At 36.6% G+C, this 12,103-nt stretch overlaps 1 protein-coding gene across 2 annotated transcripts in view; it reads left to right on the forward strand.

Moving 5' to 3' along the window:
* The window catches only part of GRID2 (glutamate ionotropic receptor delta type subunit 2), a 753,158-nt gene that overhangs the window by 602,095 nt on the left and 138,960 nt on the right, over window positions 1-12,103 (forward strand). For both annotated transcript variants that reach the window (XM_086611621.1, XM_086611622.1), the window contains one exon: window positions 10,186-10,383. In XM_086611621.1, coding sequence (XP_086467747.1) covers window positions 10,186-10,383 — 198 coding nt within the window. The remainder of the gene's footprint in view (window positions 1-10,185; window positions 10,384-12,103) is intronic.

The raw sequence follows: 12,103 nt of genomic DNA on the forward strand, positions 1-12,103 counted from the left end.
GCCACTCGTCATTGGCCTCCACTTGAACATTGAACTTTTGATCGTGACTCTCTGAGTGCGACCATCCAGCCAACTGCCTTTCACCCATGGGAAAATCGGTTGGTACTGGAATGTCTTTTCATCGGGCAGATTTTCCAATTTGCTAACTTTAACTCAGATTTCAGGGCATGATTCTGGACAAGCATTTATTGAAACTAAAGTTTTGACATTAAAAAAAAATTATTCACTTTTACATGTTTTAATAATAGTTTACTCATTCCTAATGTAAATGGAATTTTTTACTCTCCTAAAATGTTACTATCGTACCTCTAAAATTAAAAATGGAACTTATTTGCTCTTTGGTTGGTCTAAAGTTTTCTCTATAGTTTTAAGGATAAGCAAACTACTAATAGTTACAGCAAATGTTTCCCATCGCAAGTGTAGTTCTCAGAGCTCCTCTTACACTTCCTAATGCTGAGAATACTTCGGCATTCAGTTGTAAGACGACTGTGGACTCTGCTTTGTTAGAGGTGTGTCCAGGAAGAGCAGGCTCATGTTTGTCTTGCATAGTCCAGGTAGTTTTATCTTGAGTTAGGGAAAGGAAAGAAGGTTTTAGAGATTTTTTTTTTTCTAGCTTGCATATCCATGAAACCATATGTATATTTCTAGACAAATAGAAACATAAGAAAAATTTAAAATAGGTTGGTAAATAGGTTGTTAAAAAAATAGGTTGGCATTACTGGAATAAAAGAACATAACATATATAGACAATTACAAACTAAGAAGAGGTCTTTGCAGGAGCAGTTTGTGTTGACCTAACCCTGCTCAGGAACTTTAGTCAGAATTATTTGTAATTTAGGTATTTTTAATTACAGAGTATGCAGGAAATGTAGTAATGTTGTTATCCTCAGACTCTATATAATGTCTTTTATACTGCTTCTTAAGTAAAGATTTCATCTTGTGAAGGTATTGGTTAGAAACAATTTAATTGTAAAAACTAGGCACTTTTATTGCAGTTCTAAGCCTGATTATGTTATCTTGTGCTCTTCACATAGAGACTTTAATTTCTGAAAATAAGGAAAGACATCTAGACTTCAGTTGAGCCAAGTATTGTCAGAAAGCAAGGAGACAATGCCAGGAAATATTAGTTCCACTGTGAGACAGCTTTTTCCTGAGGTTCCCTAGTTTTTAGCTTATGCTCTGAAGCAGATAGAAATTTAAGGCTGAAAGGTAGTAACAGTTGCATGATGTGGCAGTTATAATTATTATGAACATTCAAGAGAAGACCTGATATGCGTCTTTCTTCCTCTTCACCTTTTTTCCTTACCTATCCTGCATAGCAAATAGCACCAATTTAACTTACTCGGTGCTTGACTGAAAAATTGAATCTTTAATATCATTGCAGAAAAAGTGGCAGTATTAAAGTAACGAGGCAGAGAGGAGAGGAATTTGTGCATTTGTTTCTTGGAGACTAAGAGCAATGACCAATAAATAGAGATGGAAATAAATAAGGTTCCTGAAGTGCCCCTTGCCCTCAGCCATCTGCCTTGCTTCTCTTCCAAGGGCTGCCAGCCCTCTTTAGGGTTACTTTACTAAGCAGAAAATGGGGACAGGAGCCATTTCAGCTGTTCCCCTGCAATTGATCTGTGCTGGTAACTGAGCACTGTCATTGGGGCACAAGCACCCATTGAGGCAGAGCGTGCCTTGATTAGATATTCCTCATTTTGCCAGACATTTGGTGTAGTCTCTTTCCCCTAATCCTCCTATTCCATTTTCCTCTGTCTTCAAGCATTTGCATATGTATTAGGGCTTCTTTTGAAAAATACTTTTGAATTTTTTCTGAAGTGATACTGTACTGTGATGAGATTTCCTCAAAATACTAATAATTAAAATTATTGTTATAACAACAGAAGTTAATATCCCTTGATAGAGGCAGATCTTATCTTTCCACTTCTCTTCCCCCACCACATCTGTGCAAGGGACAAATTGAAATTGCTGCTGACTGGGCACAGGTTACATTTAATAGCTGGTTTATGTTTGTTTGAGCTACCTATCTTGTATGAAAACAGGTAGGTCATAAACCTTACGTTCACACTGCACATGCCTACTGTGATCATTTGTTTTACAAGCTTTAATCTCAGAGCCTGCTGGGAAACCTAGCCTCTTCGGCTTTCAATTAATATTTCCAAACCATTTTTCTAAAGTAGCAGGTGCTATACACTAAATGAGGTGAATATCAAGGAATTCAAATGTTTTGGGACCTGGCTGGGGCCGCAGCTTGACAGCAAGGTAGGTGCAATGAAAAACCCGGTAGGACCAACCTGACTCATCTGTATGTCGAGGGTTACCTCTCAAGGCTCTTCAGCTCTTGTGTTCTCACTGACCCTTACCCACTGCTCTGTGGGCATATTTGCATTCCAGAATGATTCATATAGTTCAGAGCACACAGGAAATTTGGCTTTTTAACAGAAAGAAGTTCTTACTCTGATTGCAATTATCCTTCCGTACTATGCAAGATAGAAAAGGAGATGAACTGCATGACAGTGCAATGTCATGAAGTATTATATGATTTTGTTATTAATAGGAGCTCTTGCATGGCTGCTGGAAAAAGTATATGCAGGTCCCAGCAGGTAAATATACCCATACGACACTTTTGCTAATTCCAGTATCTGAGCTAGCTACGTTAAAGCTAGCATTGTGCTGTTTAGACATACACTAAAACATTCCAATCGATTCCAATCTCAATCCATATTCCTATCATATAGCTATAACGGTTTAGAAAGAGCTATTAGGTGCATTAAGTTACTGTGAATTAAAATCAATACACAGAGCTTGACTGCATCCTAATAGACCATTGCCATAGATTGCTTTGAAGCAATACAGAAGCGTTAGTTCCATTGCAGAACAACAGGAGGTACTGGGGAGAAGGGTTAGCACATTTTGTTTGTTTCTTCTAAATAGCACTAAACTAAATAGCCTAATAAAACCAGAAGCTACTATTTCATTCAGGAGAAAAAAAATATTGTTTAAAGTACTATAACTGAAAGCACAAACTCTTGTCTTATTGAAGACAGGACAATAAAACAGTCATCAAAAAAAGGAAGAGACTAAGCATGTGCATGGGGATAGTGGTAAATAAAGGCAAAATGTAAACTCCCCTTCCTTTAATATTATATTCAGCTTCTGAGACTTGAACTAGCTTCTTGCTGTAGGCAAGGGAACTTTTCTGTTACAACCACTGACTTTCTGATCAGTCTATTTGAAAAGCACAGGATCCGAGAACAGTGGTTCTCAATGCCAATATTTTTACACAGCCCGTTGGCACAATAGGATATTGAATGAGTATAATACTTTAATTATCCAAGATTTTGTAGGCTTGAAACCTTCATCTTTGTTTTAGTGTTATTAAGGGGTGGGGATTGTGTTATGTTTTGCAGCAACTTTTATAACTATTGCTAGTGGGAGAATTTCTGAAATGAGAGAATGAAACGTTTCAATTAAATTTTGGTCATTGATTCTAACATGAAGTAATGTACATTGCTGTTCAATTAAAAATAACAAGCTGCTGTGCTGTTCCTAGCCAAATAAAATCCCCAAAACAGTGGTCAATAAAGCACTTGAGGAAATTAAGTATTTGGGTCTGCATATTTCACTGAAATCTTTTGGGAAAGAAATGCAAAATGGCTAGCATTTAAAAGTGGGGGGTTAATTATTTTATGAGTCACGAAAAAGTAATTATGCCTAGCAATAAGACAATAGCATCCTATGCTTGAAAATGTTTTGGTTATGGTTTATAAGACTTAGTGCTTCTTGTCAATTATCGTAGCTGTGCTTGGTCATCCAGCAGCCATTGGGAGGAATTTGAGAGATCCAGTAATGAGAGTGAATTTCAGTTTTGGGAGCAGTTTCTTAGCGTTTGCAGGTGATGGGAGTTTCAAAGTATCACAGTGAATATTTACTTCATGTGATTGCCAAGGCTCTGCTTGGGCTATGTGCCTCATTTAATGTGCTTGCTCAGTTTCAAGAGTAAGTGCTGAGCACAGACTGACAGTCTTGCCCGCAACTGAGCTTCATTTCTTGCTTCTGATTTTTCCTCTCTCTTTCTGCTTCCAATAGAGAAGAAGATTTAATGAATTCAGAGTCCTATTTAATGAATACAAAGTGTCAATATTAAAGTATTATATCTCAGTGTGTTCAGAAATTTCTGATGAGTAGACACAGAGGTCATTTTCTTATTCTTTATGAATTCCAACCACCCATATAATTACCTAATTTCAAAACTCTCCTCCAAACATAGTAGAAGCACACAAGGCCATCCATCTGCAGTTTTAGAGTCAATCCCCAATATGTGTTCTAAATCCTAGCAGTGATCAGTTTCTCTGATCTCACAAGCCAATAACTTTTTGGTCACTTAATAATTTTTGTATAGCCTCCTGGCTCGGAATTTTTTCTGCCTGTGCTAAGCGGAAAAAAGGATTCAGCTGAGCAGGAGAAGAATCCCAAACATTTTGTTTTGTTTTTGCTTTTGCTTTTCCATTTATAAAGTACATCCTGGCTTTTTTTTTTAGCATTTTTATCTTTAGAGCAAGCATAAGACTCTCGTAAATGAGCCCAGCAGATCAGTGTATCATGGCTCTGTATAGTTTCTATCCTGAAATAAGTCTCAACACAAAGCCACGTAATCTGCCCTCATAATTATGGAGAAAAATCTGTCTTGTTGCCTGTTCAATGATCTCCTGATGATGTGGTATGCACATAAAATCATTGACAGCTGGGCCAAGACCACCACTTTGTTGTAAATGGGCCACTAAATGCAACTTTTTATTCCTTTCATATATTTAGTTGAGGTGCTGTGTTGAAGATTTGAATGGTGCTTTTTCTGTTCTTTCGAAAGAGTTTTCCGTAATTTGTCCAAAAAGAGAGAATCTACAGAAAAATACCGGGACCTCCAAAATCTGTTTTTTCATTGAAGAACTAAAAGATGACTATCCAAGCTTGGAATTTAAACTCACTATTCTATTTGCTGCTAAAGGCCATCCCGAATAGAGACTCTGGTTTTAGGGATATACTTTTTCCGTATATGTAAGTAATCCCTGAACTCTTCAGAAGCAATCATTATCTTGCTCTCCCTCCCTGCCTCCTCTAAGGCCTGAATTTATTGCTTATCACCCACCTCTGTAGCACAGTTACAAACCAATGTTTCTCTTTGATTGTCTAATTAATTAATATAACCAAGTCAAACTAAAAGCAATTGTACTTTTCTGCTGTTTAGCTTGAGGATAGCTCCTTCCGTTTTCAAACATTAAGGTCTTTGCCAAAAAGCTTGTCCCTCTTTCTTATTTTTAACTTTATTAGGTGGTCTAGTAAAGGATAAGAAAAGATTAATTCAGACCAACTATTACATTTAAATTATTGGCATATTTCTGCAAATTTCATCAAAGCAAATAAAAACTACATTTTTTACTTTTAATCTTAGACTCTTGAAGCACTTAAAAAACCTTGTGTTACTTCATTTTTATGTGCACCAGAACCTGAATAGGTAAAACTGTTAGTCCTTAACCTTCTTGAAAACAGAAATAAAGTGCAGCATTTTTTTTTTACTAATCTTGAATTCAGACTGCTTCAAGCTCTATACTATCAATTTCTAATTTCCACTGATATGTTTAAAATGAAACAAAATTAATTCTCTCTCCCCTACTTCCCACTGTCTAAAATTCGGGGGACAGGGGTTGATGACTGGGGTTTGAATGTGTGACATTCCTTTTTGTGCCTATATTGCCCTGCTCTGGGTTCTGCCTGGACAAGAGGACTTCACAATCTCTGTCGTCCACTCACAATTTTATCCTGGCAAACAGTCCTTTCAAGACTTTTCTCTCCCTTAGTCTAGACATCTCATTTTTGGATCCCACCTTCCTTTTTTCTCATCTCATGCTTGCTTTCCTCTATTGGTTTTCCTACTCTTACACTCATGGTTCTCCAGAATACAGATACATATTTAAGTACGCATGTTTTAGAGTGTCAAAGTAAGAGAGGGGGAGAACAGTCTATGGTTAAGGCTTTTGTCCCTGACCCAGCACACTTGGATTCACTTCTCAGCTGTACAGGTCATGAAATCTGTGCATTTCAGTCCTGCGTGTGAAAACGCCGATGATAACTCTTCTTTACCCAATCAAGTATTTCAGTGATATACCCTAATTTGTGAAAAGTGCTCAAATAATATTGTGTTGCACATCTGAACATAGATTTGGGTAAGATGTCTGAGCTGCTTAACCATGCCCCATACCAAAAAGGAGACATTCTTGGTACTTCCTCACTTCTGCTTGTGCAGTCTTACTTCACTGTTTGTCCTGGCTCTGGCATATGTCTGGACCCCTGGCAATCAGTTCAACTCACTTGACAAAAATTGAGTAGTTTTGTGATTGTTGAATAGTAGAATTACTTTAATAAAGGAGCTAAGCATCACCAAAGCTATTGCATGAGAAGGTAGCTAGTTGCTCTGGTGGGAAGAGGATGTTAAATTGTGTCAGTCTTAATATGTAGCATGTTGTTAACCTATGTCAGTCTTAATGTGTAGCTTCTTCCTTAAAAGGTTTTATAAACCTGGTGATAATAGGTAAATGAATGGAGACAAGCGTTTTTGTGAGCTGCTTTACCAGTGTATTTGTACTATTGTGTCATCTTTCCCAACACTTTCCTTTTTTTATGCTGTTACCTTTATCTTGAGTCTACCTTTAGCCTTCCTAAGATGTGCTAGTCTGCTAGCGTTTTGCAGCTTCTCTTGCTCAGGGGGTAATCATCTCTGGAACCAGACTTTGCCTTCTTACGGTTGTAAAGAGCAATATGCACAGCTTCACCCAATGTAAACTTTACTGGTTTGCTGCTGACTTTCATTTTGCTGCAGGTAGTACTGGCTGTGTGGTGCTTAGCCTGTCTACCAGGGTTAACCCACAACACTGTGTAAAATCCTTCGATCCACATCCAGTCTTAAACACCTCCTCCTCTGTACCAGGGCAGCACAGCTTAAATCCCAAGAAGAAACCAGACAGTGATAACTGGAGTTACTTTGAAAAGGAGCTCTTACCATGGGCTTAGTAGTGCTGCATTCAGTTTACAAAGAGGAACATCGAGGATAAAGTGTAGAAGGAAAGTAGCTCCTCTCTTAAAGGATCTCCATTGAGGTTGAATGCAAAGCAATTCCCTAAAAATATCTAACGGCTAGGGGGCCTAGTGAGGTGTATCATCCATCTTGCAAAACCAAGAAGTAAAGGGCAAGCAATCTATTAATTTCCTTTTTTTTTTTTTTCTTTCCTCCTCAGTCATGGCCGTTGTGACTTCTTTGCTTTTCCAGACTTCCCTGATTTTACAGGTTGTGAAGTCTGCTGTTGTCCCACAGAGGCTCATCAGTCTCCTAGAGAGGTGTTTCCAAACATGGAAGATAAAGGAGAAGCAGGAACAGTGTCCTTCTTTTGATCACTGCATCCTGGAACAGTTTAGGTTTCAAGGGACGCTTAGAAGGCACCTGTGTTAAGTAGGGCTAATGTTAGAGCAGGTTGTTGAGGACTGTGTCCAGGTGAGTTTTGAGTTATCTCCAAGGATGACGATTGTTTGGCTTCTCTTAGAAAGACCTGCTTATACAGGCTGAATTACCACTTGCTTTGGAGAGAAAGCGTATCAGGATTTTCTTGAATTTATTGGGGTTGAATGGAAGCTTCATCATCCAGGTGAATTTTGCCACCTCCAAACTCATTAGTTAGCTTGTGAGTTTTTGACACTCCCTTTCTATGACCTTTTTTTTCTTCTCATCATTTTTCTGTTCAGTAGGTGAAATTATTTGACTGGTTTTGTGTATTTTCTTTCTACAAGATCTGCTTTCTCAAGGATGGAGACAATCATTTTAACATCAGTATTGTAGGGATGCTTATCTCTTTCCATAGGAGCTCCCATAACACCCTCCCAGTCATTCAGCTTAGTTTTGGCGTAGTTTCAGCTTGCAGCATTTATGGGAGGGAAAATCAAGACAAATATTTTTATACTTTCAGTGCCTTCTGAGAAATGTAATCGATTACAAAGAAACATAGCAATAGATTTGTTTGGAATATGATTAAATATTTTGCCGTTCCAGGCTTCAACAGAAACTGGGAAGTGTTAGCTGCTTTGCATAATGCTCTTTGACTGTGTTTAGCACACTGGACATTGGGGTTTTTTTTGTAAATCTCTCAACAGCAAACAATGTTACATAGCTTAATAAAAGTCTGAAGTTAGTTGTGACAAACTGCATTTTAAAGTATTTTAAATCATTACAATTAGCAATTGCTTTTTAAATAACTGATGAAAATATAAGTTTATGAGCAGCTATTTTCTAATAACTTAGAAGTGATAACAATAAATCCTTTCTAATACAAAAAATCAATTTCAGTACACACAACTGTACTTAGATTGATAAATGAGAATGTTTATTTTTTTAGTAGAAACATTTTTTCCCAGCAGTTTTGAGTCTATGCGTAGGGAATCTCTCATCCAAGTGACCAGCAAAGTTGAATTCACTCCGTGTTTTCATTTGGGAGAGGTTTTGCTTCGGTTTTGGAGGTTTGGGTTTTTCTTCTGGATTTCCTGCAGTCAGAAAAGACTATCCTGCCAGTGCAGGCTGGTTGCATCCTTGCTTCTTTGGCAACATTCTCAGCATGTAACTATTGTCATGAATGTTAACTCAAGCTTTTACAAATGATGTTTTCTTATTCTGAGAACATCCTGCCTGCAATTCAGTGATACCTGTTCATATAGAAAGGCATACTAAGAGTTTAAAAAGATTTAGTGAAATATTAGTGAAAAATTTGTGAAAATTACTTTGGCTTCAGAGTCATTGACAGAAATATGTGGTAAAATAATACATAAAAAAAGATCATTTGAACAAGAACAAGAATGCTTTTGGAGATACAATTAAAACTTGGGCCACAAATAAGATGGAAAATCAATTATATTTTCTTCTGTACACTTGTAGATTATGTAGGAAGCAGGAAGTGGTCAGGAAGTGATTTCATGTGCTTGTCATGACCAAGTGAGAACTAACTTTTTGCACCTCAAAATGGATATTTCTGAGAAAGTCGTACTTAATTACAGCACCATCTAAAGAATTAAAAGGAAGAAATGGAGTATATTTTAAAAAAAAAATACCTGTTAGAGTGCCTTCATATTTTTGAGGGAGGTTTGATACTTTTGCTCTACTTAGGTAGATGAAACAGATGTTCTCAAAGAAAACAAAGAACAAGCATAAGCAAGATCTACCTTTGGCAAATATATCTTTTTATACTCAGAATTATGATCTCTTTTTTGTGTTTCATTTTTAAAAGGTGTGAAGGAGAGTGTGTAGAAAACAAATGCTTAACAGGAAGAATAATAGAGGGGGGAAAAAACAAATCAGCAAATAAATAGTATTTTTCTGAGAATGTTATTGAAATATTAATTACAAATTGGAGAAAAAAAATACAGATCTTAGGGAAAAGGAAAAGAAAAGCATATTGTTTGGAAATCTTACTGACCAATTCTATTTTCATCTTTTATTATAGTCACCTTCTTGATGAATATTCATAAATTATTCTTAGACACAAATTTAAATCCCATAATTGATTCTTCCTAAATTAATCAAATAGATGCTCTTTGGATGGAACTATTTAAAGTCAGCCATGTTATATTCAGATCACAACAGAAGGATGAGATAAATGCATGTTTTGGTGGTACAGCCTATTTTGCCATGTTTTACATTCCTTAGAGCATGAATCAGTAGTTGCATTTATCAGATACAGTGTTTGGCCAGCCAATGGAAACTGACATTGCTGCAGAACCCTCTGTATTTATGGACAAACATACCAGTGCATGCCTGCCCTGCTGCACACAAGTGTGGACAGAAGGCATTACTGTAAAGCATTTTAGTTGTAATGTTACAATAGAAGACTTACCTCTGAAATCCATAGTAGAGAAGAAAATTTCTCTGTTGAAGTAAATACATACGAAAATAGCATTCTGCAGAATGCAAGAGGCACCGCTAACAATCTGCTGTAGGAAAGTTTTGCATAAACAGTGTTTAAATAGTTCCTCCTTGGCTTTTTTTTAAAAACAAACAAAGAAAAAAAAAAAACTTGTTGAAAAACAGCACCCAAATGTTTCATGTAATTGCTTTACTAACAGTTGCCTACTTTGTTTTCTATTTAGGAAGAACCCTTTGTCATGGTGTCTGAAAATGTTCTGGGAAAACCAAAGAAGTATCAGGGCTTCTCGATAGATGTGTTGGAAGCCTTGGCCACTTACCTTGGCTTTAAATATGAAATTTATGTTGCACCAGATCACAAGTACGGGAGTCCTCAGGATGATGGGTCATGGAATGGACTGATAGGAGAACTGGTATTTAAGGTAAGGTTATTAATGACTCACTAAATAAGGTCATATGATAAAGCTAAATAATGCATGGTATATTATGTTTGCATCAGCCACTAACGTTTTTCAGTAAGTTAGTGATAGAACTTTGTTCATTGCCTGTGTCACCAGCATTTGATAGTATGCCCAGGTCCATTGGGAAGTAAAGAAAAAGCTGGAAATAAGGTTTGCTGGTAACTGTTTAAGAAGCAGGGCAATCTCTTTTTTTTCCAGCCAAAGTACAGCAGTATGAAATCTGAATACAGTCAAATAATGGGATGCACATCGTCCTAATTAATTTGGCAACACCCGACACAAATGAGTTGAAGAGGCTGTTTGAAAAAGGAAAAATTGATGTTGCAGTAATTAGCGATACATTACATAAATAATGTATAGCACTTAGAAAAATGTTGGTGTGATGAATACATCAACAGAAAATGTTTTATTGATATATAATAACACATTATGTAGATGTATGAATCAAGAGTATGTTCTCTATTCTGTAATTAATAAACTATTTAGTCTACTTAATTTTACATTAAATGTTCAATATTGTATCATAAATAAATTAAACCAAATAAATATGCCATATTTTTCTTTTTTCCCCACTCTTTGTATCTTGTCTGTTTGCGGTTTCTCCCATTAAGAGAGAAAGACAGGCTCTATTTTGCTGATGTCTCGTTTGTGCCATGAACATATATATATGTCTTACTTGCTCTTAGTTAACCTGTAGAGGCAGCTTTTACAGCTATAGAGCCCTACATTTTTTGGTTTTCCTTAAATAACTGCAGTAGATATTCATGTAAATAACTTACTCATTGTTTATGGAAGTGCTCTTCCAAATCTGCAGGTGGAATTTAATTCATAATCATAGCAAAGCATAAGGAGCAATGGAGTCAGAAACAGAATCTAACCATTAAATACTTCAGCTGAAAGTTAGCAGAATGCTGGAAAATAAGTCTTGCAGTAAAGGGGAAAAAAAAAGGAAAAAAAAAAAAAAAACAAACCCTATGGGGAAAAAAAAATCAGTGATAGCTTTAACCTATTTTGCCTTCCTGAGTAGTAAGAAGCCTGCTGGAATGGAAAACAACCACACAGTTCATATATCTACCCTGCAGTAATAAACTTCCATTGCTGTCTCCCTATGCCCTTACGAAGCTGGAAGGTGGAATGTTGTGATCATAGATGTTAAGCTGGAGACACTTTTAAAAGTATCTCGCTCTCCATCTTTTAAACTGTAGCAACTGAAAATCCCTCATCTAATTGTGAAATGTAACACCACAATGGCTCATTGATTTATTTTTATCGTTTTTTCTGCTCCTTAAATCTGATGTTATACTACCCTCTGCTCTCTACAGTACTCAGCAAAGGACTCAGCAGGCCACTGCATAACACAAGCTGGAGAGGTGTTAGCTCGAGATGGCTCTGGAGATAGAAGTGGGCCTGAAACATTTTTTATTTCTTCAAAATGATTTATTCATAAAACAGAACTGATAACAACTGAAATCATCAAATGGTTCACTGAAAAATGTATATGGCATTTTTGTCCCCTTAGTAGGTAGGGACTTGTACAACTCTAGTGTTAAACACCCTTAAAGCGGTAACCACCTAGATCTGTAAATAGATGTCACAAATAGAACAGATTTACCAGTCTGCTACTGTTTTGCTGTAAATGAATCTTAATGGATACGAAATCTTTCTGTACAGTTAGAAAGTA

This window comes from Tauraco erythrolophus, chromosome 5 (assembly GCF_009769465.1).
Source record: "Tauraco erythrolophus isolate bTauEry1 chromosome 5, bTauEry1.pri, whole genome shotgun sequence".
Classification (NCBI taxonomy): Eukaryota; Metazoa; Chordata; class Aves; order Musophagiformes; family Musophagidae; genus Tauraco; species Tauraco erythrolophus.